We start from the raw sequence: 17,168 nt of genomic DNA on the forward strand, positions 1-17,168 counted from the left end.
TCAACTGAAAAACGTGCTCTGAACCCATGAGAGCTGACAAAAGCACAGTTAAACTTACTCCATGCGGTACATGTTAAAAAAATGGGCACACCTGTTACTTTCTCATTTATATCTGTTAAAAAGAAATAGTAACTGAGAGATTAAGCCCTCCCTCCATGATACCATGTAATACAAGATTATGAAACAGCAGGAGATATAAAAGTTAGAAAAGCCTAACCTCCCCAGCTGCCATCAAAATGCAGGTGCTCAGACAGTTCCTCCTCCTGCCTCTCATAGCAGCTCTAGCTTTTGCTGAAGACAAGTCAATAGAATCCACAGGTATGGAAAACTAGTCTTTTTTTCATTTGTGAAATTTTAGTAATTTTTGCACAATAGGTATTTTACAGGCAACTGAAGGGAAGAATGTTAAATATATCTTTAAAAGTGCATTTCATTTTAATGTACTGCTGCACAATAGCAACACCCGAGTGTGCCAGCAAGTGTTAAAAATGGTAAATAACAAAAAAAAAATGCAATGTATGACTCCCTATAGCAAATTTTTAACTTAAGAACTTGATTCTGAAGATATTTTACACTGGAATGGAAATTTGCATTTAAAAATTAATACTGCATTGGAGTAACAGGAATAAAGTGACTTAATTGGGAAACGGTTGCTTTTTAAGAGAGATTTGCTCATTTGTCCTTTTTTCAATCAGAAGCAATAGACAGTCATTTGTGCTCAAATCAGCAATTTACCTGATTAATGGTGGGTAGCTACCGTAGGATAATGAAGGATTGCTGCAGAGCTGCTCTAGTGGTGCCTGGCTACAGGAACAGCCCAGAGGGATGCAGAGGGAGGGTAGGGCAAAGCTGACCCTGTAATGCTCTTACGATTGGGAAGTTTCATATGTGACAAGAAAGGTCTCTCCTAAACCTTTCTTTTCCCTCTGGAGTTCATCAGAAAGCCTGACCTTTTTATCTGGGACTGCATACACTATATAGGAAATTCTTCCTGCTGTTTTAGACCATTATTTTTAGATTAATACTAAAGTAGTAAGAAGATCTTATGCTCAGACTGGATTGTAAACTTTTTCTAAAGTTTCCTATACAATAGCCATTACCGCAACTACTTCATAACTTATTAACGTTCATTAAGTGATGTTAGTGATGTCACCATGGTTGGTTTGTGTTTTTTCAAAAGAGAGCTGAGTCAAAGTCCAGCTAGCCCCGCATCCTAAACCCTAAAACTGTGTACTGTTACTAACAGTAAACAGAGGATGCTCAGGCAAGAATACTTCCCCAGAATACTCTCCCAGTCACCAACAAACGTGGTTCAGGATTTCTGAAACAGAGAGGAAGTGCTACCTTTGTGTTTAATAGTTACCAAAGGCTTTTTGTTTCATGGACTTGACCTGTTTTATGTTTTACTTTTACCATCCACATCACCCTGCAGCAAAGATCCACGTGCAAAGAGCCAGTTCCTTTTGTTTGTTTCAAAACCACAACTTACGGGTTTCCTTCCAGGCCACCGAGTTACTGTATTGGAATATCTCATATTAACCCTCTTCATGAATTTACAGACCTCTAGCACCTCCTTTCCCCCCTAGTTATCTTTTCTGACCTGAAATGCTTCAGTCTATTTACTTATTCCTTGTCTGGAAGCTATTCTAAACTTTTGATCATCGTTGCCATTCTCTGAAGCTTTTCCTGTTTAGCTTTTTTTTTTTTCTCCCTTTTAGAGATGGAGGATCAGAATTGTACGCAGCAGTAAATATACAGTAATCCCACACATAGTCCTTTAGAAGCTCAAATCTGAAAAGCCTTTTTGATGCCCTGACTGTAGGTTCCCAAATGCTTTTACGTCAAGGGCTGAACCTCAGAACTGGATTCAATGATCTTGAACTCAGTGTAGGGGGAAGACAGGAGGCTTGAGGTGCTTGCGGTGACTAACCTTGCAGAAGGGAGCGGCTGAGGCATCCTATATCACTTCGCAGTTCCAGTTTTGCCATTGGCCTCACCTAACTCCCCTTTTCTCTGCTACTAGGAAAACGAGGATAAATGGTATTTTCTAATACTCTCTTACTATTTGACTCTTTCATAAACTGCAGTAATATTAATCAAAATAAAAAAGTACAACATTTTGCCTGTCTGTTCCATGATGGACTGTCCCAGAGTTTTTGCATACTGGAGGATGAAACATTATTGCAAGAGAAAATTTGAGAGATATCCTTGAAAGCTGGTTTTTGTTCTTGCTGTTCTTCAGTAGGCGTACCTCGTTGTGGCGCTTCACTTCATGAGCTCAACAAAGCATTAAGGATTGAACTAAATGCAAATGCAAACTGTGTCTGGCAAATTCAGAGGAATGCAAATCAAACAATTAGGCTCATTTTCTCCTATTTTAAGTAAGTATTGCCTCCAGATGCTTTTGTACTGTTTCATTCCCTTAGAATATAGCACAGAAAAATATTGCCTCCGAATATTTCTCTGTACTGAATCTGTGTTGTGGACTCCAAAGAGCCTGTATATCTATCAGTGAGCTTAGGTAGTTCTCACTGTGTTTTTTCAATAGATTTGCTCCTTCTTCAAGCTGTAAAACAGAAAGTATTACAATATATGATGGTCCCTCAACTAATTCGCCTGTTCTTGGACAAGTATGTAATGACACTGATGCAGTTCCAGTACTTCAATCATCATCAGACAGTTTAACTTTTCTCATAACAACAAACTCCGTGGCTTTCACACGAAACTTCTTTGTCTTCTACTACTTCTTTTCACCAGAAACAAGTAAGTCAGAACTTAATGCAGCCATTAAATACCATTTGAATTGCACCATTAAAAGAAACTTTCCCATTAAGGGAAAGTTTAGGACAGCAATTAGAAACTATTAACAGAATCTTTAATTAGTCTCACTCAGTTCTTCTGCCCTTAGAGAATGGTGTGGGGGAAAATCAGTGGAAGGAAGGAGGCAGCAAAACAATAGTGCACTTGCTGGAAAGCCTAAAAAGTGCAATTTTACTCAGAAAAACGATTGCAAAGGAGGCATTATGGGACTCTACTTTTACTTACAGGCTTCTACTGAATTTGCTGAGTCTGCAAATATTATAGCATTTACCCTGAAAGAGAACATGACCATCTAGTCCTGCCGAGTACAGGTCACTGAAGTCAGTAAGGGTTTTTATTCAACAAGCTCCTTACTTTTTTTTTTTTTTTTGGTTAAAATGTAAGAATAGCTTGGACAAAATCAGTCTTGGCTTGTGACTAGTCCCTTTGCTTCTGCTGATCAGAGTGGCATGGTATTAAGCTCTTAAAAGCTTCAATTTTACAGAGTAGTTACCACATCCTAGTTATGCTGCTCCAGTGTTTAACTTTGCTGCTGAAAAATTGTGCCCTATTTCTACTCTACATTTGTCTTTCTGAGGTTTCCACTGACAATTTTATTTTGCCCTTGTCTATCAAGTAAAATATCTCTTAAACTTGAAGATTCCACACTTCCATATAGATCATGACCAAGGCCTCATAGATTTCTCTAATGTATAGTCTCTCGGGGCTTCTTTTGGCTGGCATAGCATCTTCATTACCAGTTTTTCAAGACGGCACCTAATTTACCTGAAATGTAGATATAACTAAATTGCTCACAGTATCAAAGCTAACTCATCTACAGCCATCTCAGATGCCATTACACTGTACCTTGCAGATATACCATAGTGACAATAAGCTTCATTTTGTAACATCCACCTGACCTGAAATTCTCTATAGAAGTTCTATCTTTAGTACCTTTAATAATTTCCAAAAGAATGAAATCCTAAAGAAACAATCCTGCGTTACATAACTTTAGATCTTTAATTTATTTTTTATGGCTCATTATAGATACTATTATGTTCCCAATATATCTACTTTTCTTTTCAGAAGTTGAAAATTGTGGGGGACAATTAACTGGTCCCAATGGGACATTTACCAGCCCCAACTACCCAAAACCTTACCCTGAATTTACATACTGCGTCTGGCACATACAAACAGCAAAAAACTCGAAGATAAACTTACAGTACCAGGATTTTTTGTGAGTAAATGCCCTAATGCTCTATTACTCTTTTTTCATTCAGTTTAAAGGCATTACTTCAAACACAGGAAGCAGAAGTGCTTTCAAACTTTTAGAACATCTATACACTTTTAAAACAAATGTGTTTTGCTGACTCCTGTAATAAATTCCAATGCATTCCACATCACTGCACATTACCCTATAGCTACTGCAGTGCCAGTCAGTGAAACGCAGAAAGCATTTCAGGTGACTAGCCATGAGGTGTAGGTCCATTTTAAGCTAACCTGAATGATCTGAATTTAAATCCATCAGTATAAATAAAGTTTTCGCTACATAATGAACTTACTTAAAACCATCATGTACAGTGCAACTGCAATTTAGAACTGAGGGCCAAAAGAAGAATAAAGCAAATATTGCCCAAAGTACACCTTCCTCAGTATTGCTGGCCATTGGACAAAGAAGATAGCGTAGCACTGGCTTAAATACATCCAAGTATAAACGCTAATGGATGCATCGGCATAAGGAAACCACACTGGCTGGCATGGACTTTCCTGACTCATACTGCTCTTTATCAGGTTGGCCTCCCATATGTAGTGGGCTGGTAGCCTTTTTGGCTTTCCCTACATCAGTTGACACTGTGCACGGAGGAAAGTCTCAAGGCCAAGGGAATTCAAAGAGCAGTATCTTCAAGAACATTTCTTGAGATACTCAGACTGCAGAATGCTGTATAAGAATTCAGTATGGAATGTATAGGATTCTACAGTAAATCGTTACCTTGATCACTGTCCTCTGAGACGAGCTCTGCACAGTGTGGTGTATGTTCTCACCAGTGAGAACCAGTGCTGGCCAGAGTCCATCTGCTGATTCAGGAACAGAGATGTTGCTCTGGAGGTATCCACCCACCACAGTACAGCTTTTCATCAAGGGTGGCAAGCACCCAGATAAGCTCTCATGCAGATTGATAAAAAGTGCAAGAGCCTTCCTCTGGTGACACAAAAGAGGTTTCAGAGACCCGCATAAGTCAGCCCTACACTTTAAAAGCTCTTTATTTTAAGATACAGGATTATTTTTTTTTATATATATATATATTAAAAAAATATGTATTTGAAGGTGTAGTTATTTTTAGTAAATAAGTAGCAATCAGTATGTACAGTATCAGAGCTATAAAAACAGCTGATCCAGCTTCTGTTGAGAGCTATAGCAAAGCATTTGTTATTTCAATGGGAGCAGAATCATGCTCTTATTAAGCATTTCTTGCCTTTTGTTTGGTTTTAATAATGTCTATTTACGTGTTCTTTTATTCTCCATTCTTTTATTTCAGTCGACTGGAATTCATCAGATGCTTTGCTCATACTGGATAGAGGATCCAGTGCAGATAACGTTCTCTATACTCAGATTTCCCTGTAATTATTTTTTCTCTGTCTACAGCCTGGAACTAGACCAAAACTGCCAATTTGACTTCACAGCAGTCTATGATGGCCCCACCACTAACACTGGCTTAATAGGAAAAGTATGTGGTCGTGCTCAGCCCACGTTTGAATCTTCTTCAAATGTTATGACAGTGGTGTTGTCTACAGACTATGCCAACTCCTACAGAGGATTTTCTGCTCAGTATACCAGTGTTCCGCTGCCAGGTCCTGTGGAGCCCAACAGTAAGTACACTTGCTAGATGAATAAGATGCCATTTCTTATTCTTACATATGATTCTTCCCTTCCCTTATAAATATCGAAAAGAACTGATGGTTAATACTGAGGAGTTAAGCCTTTTTATTGGTAGTCATTAACCCTCCTTACATACAAAAATCCCACATTAGTCTCACCTATAGAGCCTGTTATTACCTGACCCATCTGCGAAAGAAAGCCTGTTTTTTCACTTTTTGGTCCTTTTTCTGGCCAGCACCACTGAACATCTGGATTTTTCCTTCTTTGGACAAAGCAGGCATTGTTACCATCCTAGAGATGTAAAGATAAAACTTTTTTTGACTGGTTAGTTTAAATGTTTTTGTTCCCTGAGATACCAGTGCAGACCATTTTCCTGAGTCAGTCAAACAGGGTTTAGGTGTGTTGCAATTTCCTTTCCCCCAGAGCTGGACCATTTTCCTTATTGGTTCCACACATTTGCATGCCCATCTTCTCATTAACTGAGGAAAAGGAGCCTCTACAGCCTCAATGTCTGACATAAATCAATTTCCTCACCCACTATTCTACACTAGCAGTTCGATTCTTTTTCCCTTTTATAAACGCTGCAATTCATTCTGTGTTACTGGGTTTAAAATTAAACTTTCAGCATGAGTTTTACATGGTATTGCTTATCTAACATTTAAGTCGAGCATGAAATTTTGTTCTGGCTTCTGCATGACCTCAAATGCACATGAGCCGTTTCAGACTGACAAATCAAGAACCATGCAACAGGTTCAAGGATCTAGACCAACCAAGAAGTGACCGCAGCAGTTTGTGCTAACGTTTCTTGTTCTGTGTTTTTTTTTTTTAATTTCTCATTCAATGGCAGCATTCCTTACATGCTCTTCAGATAGCATGAAAATTGTTCTCAGCAAGTCGTATCTGGCCTCCCTTGGTTATAATGAAACTCACCTACAGCTGAATGAACCATCTTGCCATCCAGTTGTAACAGACTCAGTGATCTTTTCCTTCCCATTAGCCAGCTGTGGAACAACTAAAAAGGTAAAGGGGGGGAAAATTTATGTGAAGCTAACAATAGCTTATGAATGACAAGAGCTTGTAAAAGCAGCTTATGAATAGCATGTGAACAAGCTAACAGCAGATTTACTTTCACTTAGCTCATCTAATTGCATGTTTCCAGTCTTGAAGCAGAAAGAACATTTTTCCTCTTTCAGAACCTGATGATCAATGAGCCTTTCAAAGGAAGTCCAGGAGAATCCACACAAATTAACCCCAAATGTTTCATTCTCTCTCCAACCCAGGTTTATCAGAAGTAGCACGTTAGGTATGTAACTTAAACATTCTCTGCAAGCGATACAGCTAGCACTTATCCTGGAGTCACAAGGAAAAGGGAAAAACCCTACAATGTGAAGATTCCCAAGAGCTAGTTCATAGCATTATGTTGATAAGGGTGACTGAAGCATAGCTTTGGTACTTTCCACGCTCCATGTGGTATTCCTTAACCTTTTTGCTGCATGGGTTGGTTCAGTGTTTTGAAAAAACAGGAGGAGCGTTGATAATGGTTTTTTGGTTGCAACCTATTCCACATTTCAAAGGTATCTTGAGCCTCTGATAAGCATAGCTCGGCAGCTTTGTAACTTTAGTACCATTGTTTTCAACCGCACTGCTCATTTAATCACAACTGAGCCCTTCACATGATTCTTTTTACAGGACGAAGGTCAGAGCATCACTTACACCAACATCATCTCTCTCTCTGCAACTGGCGGCATTATCACTCGTCAAAAGAGCATACAGATTATTGCAAAATGCAAAATGGAAAACAATTCAACCGTAGAAGCCATTTACATAACGAAAAATAATATAATCCAAAACACAACCAGTGTGGGAAGATACAATGTTAGCATATCATTCTATGATTCAGATTCATTCTCCAAGCCTGTACTTCAGTCCCCATATTACGTAGACTTGAACCAAACTCTTTTTGCTCAAGTCAGTCTTCATTCCAGCGACCCAAATCTTTTGGTCTTTGTTGATACCTGTATAGCATCTCCACAACCTGATTTTGGATCGCTAACATACGACTTAATCAGAAGTGGGTAAGACCCTAAATTATTTTATGAGTGTCTCCTAATATGTGAGGAAATATAACCTAAATGTCAACCATAGTTCTTTTATTTTTGTCTCTCTTCCATTTATCTTCTTTAGTAGACGGTGGTATGGAAGCGTAAGTTTCACAGAAATTTAAAGGCATTACATGAACAGAGCTAGGAAAAACAAGCAATACACTGCACTGGGAAGAGGAAAAAAAAGCACATCATTGTACACCCACGTGTAAAAATAATGCCCTAGTTAAACACTGTGGTTAGTTAACAGTAGTTAGCAAGAATGATTATTTTATATGGACTACTTTAACAGATCTGTAAATTCTGTTGCAGCTGCAATAAAGATGACACTGTGGTAACCTACCCACCACTTGAACACTATGGAAGATTCAAATTTAATGCCTTCAGGTTCCTGCAAAGCTTTCCATCGGTTTATCTCCAGTGTGATATTTTAATTTGTGACAGCAACAACGCAAACTCTCGCTGTACCGAAGGCTGTATCTCCAGGCAAAAAAGAGCTATTTCTTCATACATGTGGAAAACTAATACCGTAGTAGGTCCCATCCGCCTGAAAAGAGATCTCAGGTCTGCTGATCACTCAGGTAAGAGGAATACATAAATTAAGCACCTGATTAAGCTCCTCCTTGGTGTAAATCCATTACCTTTGTTCCACTAACGAAATAAGTGAATTACACTAGTTCAGAACTAACATGGCATCAGAGCAACAGGTTCAACAGAAGTTTGTGTTTTGTGAGATCACAGATATATTTTTCAAACGGACAGACTGATGGCCTTTTGTATTAAGGTGTGTTCTTTGAAGTAGAAAAAGGAGCACTCACTCCTAGTTACAGAAGTAGTGTATGCAGGATCTGACTATGTATTTAGAAAAAGTTATGAAAGGCAAGAGATTTCAGATTTTCAAATGTGACATTTTTTGATGAAGCATACCAGGGCTCGTTTCTCAAAGCCACAGACTACTTAAAAAGCACATTGTAAATCATAGTCAAGCTTTGTTATAACCTGTGTATCTTCTAACAGTCCACTCAGTTTCACTCAGTTTTATTTGTTGGTACTACAGAAAAGCTATGCCAGATGATAAACATAGATGACTTACTCCATGCTAGGTTAAATCCTCACACTGTATGTATTGCCTATTAGAACAAAAATATGAAAAGGACAGCCACTGGAGCAGAAATCAAAAGCACCATTCTTTTAACTTAGAGCTGCAAAGCTGTTTTTAAGACAACTAAGCTTTAGTGCCCCAATCTGACACACTCTTTAGCACAATTTGCAGTCTGCTCTCCAGTGGTCTAGATGAGTACTGAGCACTAACGTAGAACAGACTGCAAAATACGGAAAAGCAATTTTAAAGGGCTTGTATTGTAACGCCCACTATACCCATTGTTCTAACTTTTATTGAGCACAAAGCTTCACCTGAGAAAAGCACATTGTGCCACATGCTTCCAGGTGTCAGATCTAAGTAGTATTTAGCATTAATCATGCTCTTAATAGTGATAAACATTTTCTTCCTTTTTTAAATAATTGTTAACCTCTGAACTCTAGCAGCATTTTAAACATGTTCCCATTTATTTCAATAGTGAAAGATTTTTGCATCCATATGCTAGAAACTGGACACATCTGTAATGTGAAAAGGATTCAAGTGCAAATAGATCACACTCAAAGTATTATAAAACATAGATTAATTCTCATAGTATCTTTCACGATTTACAGAAAAAGAGTTTTACCAAGGACCAGCTAGTAAACTATTAGAAGGGACAGGGTTAGAACGACGAGTTTCTTTTTTGCCCAGCTTTGCTTCAGCGATACGTCTCCTATCTATCTGGTTCTAAAGGTAATGACAGCACTGCTTGGCAGAAACTTGGCCGCAGCAATACCAAAGAATTCATTAACATTGCGATGCTCTTCTGCACAATTGTTTTTATCACAAATTTTTACAACTCTTCGGCACTATAGATTCAGAATTTGCAATCGGTATGGGTCAACTCCTCAGAACCAAAATATCTGAAAAAATGCTTATTTAATTTTAACTGAAATGATGTGGTATTCAAAACTTTAAACATCCCACTTTCTTTTTTCTCTATACAGAATCCCTTGCTAAAGCAGATGCTGAAGAAACCCCAAGCCTGCAACAACACAGCTTCTACACTCTTTCGTTTCTGGTTTTGATTTCAAATATTATCATTGTGGTAGCTGTGATACTAAAATATCACATCAAATGCCAAGCAGGATATGGCTACCAAAAAATCCAGAGCTCACATTAACTACTTCAGGATATTTTGAATTTGTGTCAACCTATTCAGATTTGTCACCCAAAGAGGGGAGAGGGAAAACACCCAAACCAGCCAGAAATCAATAAACTAAACAGCCTTGGAATACAACAATGCTTGGAAACATATTTCAACTTTTTCTGTAATTAAAAAAAATCTCTCAACCTAGCACTGTATCTTAAATCACTGAGTTGAAAAACAATATAAGTGTCTACCTCAGGGTTTTTCTTAGAAAGCATTAAAAAAACCCTAACTTTACAGGTGTAAAGTGACTTGTAAAGTACAAGATAGTTTAGGTCCTTTTTTCCTCTTCTTAAAAAAAAAAAATCTCTTTTTATCTTTTCAAATCATTTTGAAACTGCACCTGGCATGAGTTAAGCTGAGGGACAACTGCAAGATGTCTGTTCAAAGCAAATTACCTTCTCTTCAAAATCTACTCCTGTGGGTTGCTACCATCAAGATCTGACAGTCTTCAAAAGACATCAGTTTTCCTGGAGAAGAAGAAAATACTAGGTAGACTAAATAAAGATCCTGGATTGTACTTGCCTATGCTGCTTGTTCAGTCAACGCTTGCTTCCCCATCAATAGCTTTTGCTCAACGCATTTTAAGACACCGAATACAACCAATGTCTGCGCATCATCTTAGGAGTTTACCATTAAGTCCCTATACAGTCCAAGTTAAAAGGTACACCCCAGAATTCAAAGAGCAATAAACAGAATGAAGTATGAAGCTTGACCTTCCACAAAAGAGGGACTTCGAGTCACATTTCTACCTCCCCAAATGACAGCAGAACTGATCCCAACAGGTTAAAGTAAATATGATGCAATAAGGCTACTTCTCTGGCCTAAGGTCGGTGAAATGCAGCAGATCCTACCCCAGCACTTTCTACCTGGCAACGAGGTTCCCCTTGAGAAGAACCACGAATGAAGTACTTACATTTCTTAGGATAATGAAACATGGCTAAATACAAGTCTGCTAAGTATACATTCATTTCAGTTGTTCCTGTATGGCTCAATTAATTTAGGAGGGGAAAGTATAATGACAGTCTTGTTTTAGATATCACTTAAGGAGCCTAGATTCCTCACTTAGGTGCCTGTACAACCAAAGAACGCAGGCTGGGGTTCAAGTTAGCCTGTCTCTCTAAACCTGACTGCTTAAACAGTTTAAGTTAAGCAATGCCAGTACTATCCTTCCTCTTACAGATGGAGTAATAAACATCTTCAACAGGAGTGCCATTAAAATAAACCAAAAGCACAAAGAAACCACATTCTGTTCTACTGGTAACACGTGACATCAAAAAAAATTAAGACAACAAAGAAGTGAGCTGATTACATGTAGGTAAAAAGATAAGCTGTAACTCAGTTTATTTAGAGTATTTCTCCGTTGTTCAAACTGAAACTGGGAAACTGTTTCATATGGCTTTTAGCAATGCTCTTTAAATAAATAAGCCACAAAGGGCATCCTAAATATAAGAATTTTGTAAAAAACACACATTCTTAAGATCTTTCATAAAACCAGTAACTGTCTACAACAGTGGATAGAATTACAGTAACAAAATGTAAGTCAGCAACACTGAGGTTCTTTACAGTTACAACTCCATAAATAATACTAAGCTTTGCAAAGTATAATTGCCCTTGAAGTACTTACATTGAAGTCCTTTATCTATGCACATCTATCTCTCTCCATTAGAGAACCCCTCGTTAGAATCATAGCGCGCTTGTGAAATTTTGTTTGGCTTTGAGTTCTGAACCAAGTCCATTAAGAGAACCATTTTATTATCTATGTGTGTCTGAAGAGCCTGAATTTGGTGATCAATATAGTCCATTAGTTTTTTCTCCATCAGATCCATTTTTTTTGAAATCATCTTTTCCAAATAGGAGCAAATAGGCTGTTGTTCTACTCTGTGGAAAGAGCAAATATAATAATAAGTATAACCTATTTCTTAGTGACAGGGACATGACAAAGATCTGGGCACTTGAACTTCTTTTAAATGTAAAATCTCATTTATTAGACAATAAACTTTGGATGGTATTAGGTTTTTAGCACGAGTCAAATACCTTGCCTGCCTGCCACATTTTAAATCTCATGCTAGGGTATATAGTCATCTTCCTTCAACCTTATTTTTTCAAAGGCTCAATTATGCATTGAACAGCTCGGTTACGTATAACAAAATCCACACAACACAACAGCATACACAGAGGTCAAAATCTGTCAGTATAGCAGGCTTTATTCATAGAATCATTAAGGTTGGAAAAGACCTCTAAAGATCATCGAGTCCAACCGTCAACCCAACACCACCATGCCCACTAAACCACTATTCTTCTCAGCTAAAGTGTTTCAAGAGTTATACAAACGATGCAATTCTTTATTTTTGCATCTGCGTTCTTTAAAAATACTGCACCTTCCCAGGAGCTGGAGATATTCAGGCTCTATTAGAACTCTGACTCCTACACTACATTCCTACATCTCACCATTTCCACTGTTGTTCCTTTGGTATCAGACTAGGTGCACTACTACTACTACTGTGAAGTTTGCACTGTAAATGCCAACAAATGAGGAGGGACAGGAAAGATAGGTGGGATGAGATACACTAAGCACAGCAGAAAGACCATGGCACATAGTGTGAAAAAATTAAGAGATAAGAATTTAGGAGGCAGAAGTAGTCAAAATGAAAACGTAGTAACAGATGAGAAAAACAAACTAGATGTGTATGAAATTGCAGGACCACACTTTCTTTTGAAATCATAAAAGGTGAAACGGAGGCAAAAGACACAATTTAGTAACAACAAATGATGTTGTGATTTCTTCTGAAAAAATCCGATATTCAAGCTGCTCATCTGAAAAATGAGTTGTAATCATGTTCATCGCCATGCAGCCTTCAAAACCACATATTTTAAGACTCACTATTGCTGTTAATGACAATAAAATGCTTACATTATGTATTTCATTTTTTAAACTTGTCAATAAATACAGTCAAATTACTAGTTTAATAAGAGTACCAAACTTAACTTACCCAACGCACTGAATGCCTTCCTCTTTAGTCACTGCATTTTTACCAAAATGCCTATTGCCATCCTTTAGCCGAAGATGATTTACCTGACTACATAAGTTTTGAAGAAAAGGAAGAAGCACCTGCGGATTAGCTACATTTGGGGTTTCGCTCACTTGTTCCTGCATATGCAAAGATCCTATGACTTTAAAATCATTTCTGAGGTCAACTGTATTTTGCTGGGTAGTAAGTCTTTCAGAATCAGGAGAATTCCCTTTTTCAGGTACCTGTGTGTTCAGATCACAACTTAAAAATAAGTCTTCATACACTGTTTCACTCATTAAATGATTTTTAACAGGCAAAGGTTCACTGGCTGATTGATCTAGTGATGTCTGAATAGCTGCACTGCACAATCCATCTATTGCATGGTCACCTCCAAAGTCCGAATTTTTCCCAAAGATCCAATTAAGTTTGTCTCCAAGAGGTAAACTGTTCTGATGGAAAGAAAAACAATATGATTAATATTTAAGTATTAAAATATACTCAAAATTATACAATAATAACAATAGATACTTTATAACTCAGCATTCTACTAGTGTGATGTAAAGATTTTAAAAGTAGTTCTGAATTATACTCTTAGGGAAAAGCACAGGAAGAGATCTCTCCTGTACATATCTGTTAATTATATTGTCAGTCTCTAAGTAACAAAACAGTTTTACTGACTTAATTTTTACCATGCTATGTCCCCAAGACTGAACATTATTCACATCAGGTGGATTCAGGATTCTGCTGAAATAGCCTACTTTGCAGGATTAGGATCTATATCAAATAAATGCTCTGTAAGAGCACATTCCCTTTAGTTGAAGCTGACATGCTTTTAGTAACAATAAAGGAAACAAACCAGCCCATCTACCTACACCCCAAACATTACAGGGAACATGCCCACCATCCTTGACAAGCAGTGACAACAGAAACTAACAGAAGGAGAGGAGGGTTGCAGTGAAGTTCAAAATGATGATGATACAGAGTTCTTAACTCTGGACTTGGTGCATGCACAGCGATTCCTTGAGTACACAATCTTGATTCATTGCACTCCTTATTTAAGCGTAGCAATAGCTAAACCAGGATTAAAATGGCAGAAAGTTTGGGTTAAAAAAAAATCAAAAATCTTTTTCACCAAATCAGTTTAGAACACGCTTAACTCTTACAGAAGGTAAGGTCACAGAGCAGTACTATTTATGTTTATGGAAAAGCACAATGACTTACTTTCTGCTGACATCGGACCATGTCCATGAGTTGCTGAGCACCTGGAGACAACTTAGATCCCATAGATTCCATTATAGTTTGCACTCTGTCTAGATCTATGCTTGAGCCTAGTGAAGGAAAATCAGTTGCTAGTTTTGCAGACACTGTTTTCACTTGTACAATTATTTTACTGATGAGTACTCTTTGTTTCTCACCAATGGAGAGCAGCTATTGCAAGAAGGAAAAAAAAATTTAGGTTAGGAAAAATAATAGTTTCATGCTTTCTTTGAATGCATGGGACAATGCATTATTCTTTGAGTCTTGGGAATAACAATGCTGAACTCTTTTCCAGGGAAATTAAGTCGATTTCTCCTTGCTATTACTCTTCGGAAAATTCTGACTGGAACAGAGGTGCCTGCATGACTCAAAGATAAATCAGGCCTTGATCTTCTAAGCGCTTAAGAGCAGCAGCCATACAGATTTTCATAAGGTTATTTAACCGCATCAGAGTTAACAGTTCTAATTACATAGCAACTGTTGATTATCGGCAGTTTATCTGGTTTATGAAGTGGGTTTTTTTTTTTCCTTTGAAGAGGTTATCTTCCTCATATAAATATTAAGTCTTCATAAAAAGAAAACGGTGATACAAATTTAAAAGAACTCTGCTATCAAGACAAAGTACCATGTAACAGGTTTTTAAGTGATTATATGAAGTGATGAAGTGTATAAAAACAATAATTTGACTAAAAGCAATGCAATTTAGTCAATTAAGTGATTAAAAAGACAAAGAAAAATAAAACAATTCTGTTCAACTCCCTACCTTAATTCTACAGGAGGCTGCAGGGCATTCAAACTTAAGGTACTTTTTGTATAAAGTAACCTTTTCAGTTTTGCTAGAAAAATAAAATAAACGAGCTGTGACATCACTATATAAAGTACTTTTTTCTTTAGTAGAAATACACTATATCGGTAAATATTTAGATAAGAAACAAGACTGACTGGAACATATTTCTAACGTGGTATAGCAGTTTTAATGCTTATATTCAACTAGTATTGAATCTTATCAGATACATATGTAAAAAAGGATTTGTATGTGTACGTACATTATCTACTAGAGAAGCTTTTGAGGTTCAGTACGTTATTCACACATCTTCCCTGAGGCTCTGAGTCGAATGTTTTTATTTAGCTAATTAAGCAGATATGCCATGTAATGACTTAAAAACAAAAGAGAAGACATTGCTTTAATTCCCCTGGCAAAGCACGGAAGGAAGTTTTGAAGGGGAAAACAAATCCTTTTTTAATTTTCTCTCCTGTTCTTAAAGGGTGAGATGACTGCGTATCAAAGAGACAAGAGATCTGCTGAAGAGACGAGCAGATCTGTTGTCCAGAAAGATTAAACAATACAGAAAAGTTGTACCTGTCCTAACTCCTTCTGTAGTCTTACACAACAGAACTTCAGAGTAGCACTTTATAACTCACCGAATTAAACATTTCACTAATTACAAAAGAACAAAAAGGTAACTAGCAGAACTGCAGCCTTCTATCTTTATCAAAGAGGCAGCATTTGTACAAGCCACCAGTAACTGTGAGGATTACACCAGGGTTATCCCCTGCGACTGCAGTGCCTATGCCCATTCACCAGTTTTGCACAGACCTTCAAGAAAGACCAAACTGGGTGGCTTTCGTGGTGCAGACATCAGGTCTTTACCAGTAGGAGCACCTTACAGATACACAGAGAACGACGTCGCCAGTAAGAGAGGGACCAGACGGCGTTAGGGACCCAGGAGCAACACCCCCCCCCCTCCCCCGACACCCGCCGCGGGACGACGTCCGCCTCCCGCTCCAGGCAACCCCCGTGCCCGCGAGAGCCGCGGCCAGAGGCCGCCACTCACCCTGGGGGCCGGGCAGCGCCCAGGCTCTCGCCCCGGCCGGTCCCGCAGTACTCCTCGCCGACGTACACCTCCATGTTCCTGGCCTCGCTGAGGATGCCGACGGAGACCATCTCCCCAGCGCCGGCAGGCCGGCACTCCAGGTGCAGCACGCAGGGCACCTCGTTCCCGCCGCCCGCCCGCCTCTCCAGGACGACGGCCTCAGCGCTGCGGAGGAAAGTGCCACGGCCCCGTTGCCCCGCCAGGCCCACTCCCGCCCAGGCCCAGCCCAGCACCCCCTCATGCCGCCCGCTTGGCCGCAGCCGCCTGAGGAGAGCCAGCGGGGCGGCGCGGCCCCCAGGGGCGGCGAAGAGTCCCTTCCGCCCCGCCCTCACCTGGCCTCGCCGCCGCCCGCGTCCCGCCGCAGGCAGAGTGCCCGGGCCAGGCCGTCCGGCGGCGCGCAGGGCCAGGAGCACCCCGCCGCCACACAGCACGGCTCCCGCGGGCCGCCGGACGGGTCGGCCGCCTCCTCCGCCGCGCAGCCGCTCGCCATCGCAACGCCGCAGGCGGAACCGAGCGGCGACAGCGGCTGAGACGGCACCACGGGCAGCCGCCAGGCGGAAGGCGCCTTCGCAGGGCGGCGGGGCGGGAGCTCTGCGCATGCGCGGTTGGTGCGGTGCGCCGTGGTGTGGCTGGAACCCGTCCTGAGGGAGCGCGCGCACCCCGGGCCCGCGGCGCGAACGGGTCGGAACGCTCTGGGGCCGCAAACGGGTGTTCCCCCCCTGCCCGGAGCCTGCCTTCCAGGAGCAGCGGGCTCTGCCCCACGTCGGCCCTCAGGGGTGGCGGCGGGTGCGGGCTGAGGAGATCCCCTCGCCCACCCCGCGACCCGCCTCCCGCCCTCCCACGGGGAGCGAAGGCTGGCACGGAGGGGAGCGGCCAGCCGTGGGCGGTCTCGTCGCTGCGCGCCACGCGTTTGAAATAACACCCGCAGTGTGGGCAAATGCCAGCATTAGTCCTTT

At 40.1% G+C, this 17,168-nt stretch overlaps 2 protein-coding genes across 2 annotated transcripts; one reads left to right on the forward strand and one right to left on the reverse strand.

The window, feature by feature from the left end:
• Positions 1 to 236: 236 nt before the first annotated feature.
• On the forward strand, positions 237 to 10,040 carry CUZD1 (CUB and zona pellucida like domains 1). The gene is made up of 9 exons (XM_076339183.1): positions 237 to 318; positions 2,246 to 2,381; positions 2,549 to 2,763; positions 3,886 to 4,036; positions 5,444 to 5,667; positions 6,525 to 6,697; positions 7,367 to 7,752; positions 8,092 to 8,360; positions 9,865 to 10,040. The coding sequence occupies exons 1-9, from the start codon at positions 237 to 239 to the stop codon at positions 10,038 to 10,040; spliced, it is 1,812 nt and encodes a 603-aa protein (XP_076195298.1).
• Positions 10,041 to 11,314: 1,274 nt separating this feature from the next.
• Positions 11,315 to 16,746, reverse strand: C5H10orf88 (chromosome 5 C10orf88 homolog). Its single transcript, XM_076339184.1, has 6 exons — positions 16,545 to 16,746; positions 16,174 to 16,377; positions 15,102 to 15,174; positions 14,303 to 14,509; positions 13,061 to 13,530; positions 11,315 to 11,948 (listed from the first exon to the last, which is right to left on the reverse strand). The coding sequence occupies exons 1-6, from the start codon at positions 16,700 to 16,702 to the stop codon at positions 11,720 to 11,722; spliced, it is 1,341 nt and encodes a 446-aa protein (XP_076195299.1). The 5' UTR covers positions 16,703 to 16,746; the 3' UTR covers positions 11,315 to 11,719.
• Positions 16,747 to 17,168: the final 422 nt, after the last annotated feature.

The sequence above is a fragment of the Aptenodytes patagonicus genome, chromosome 5 (assembly GCF_965638725.1).
Source record: "Aptenodytes patagonicus chromosome 5, bAptPat1.pri.cur, whole genome shotgun sequence".
Lineage (NCBI taxonomy): Eukaryota > Metazoa > Chordata > Aves > Sphenisciformes > Spheniscidae > Aptenodytes > Aptenodytes patagonicus.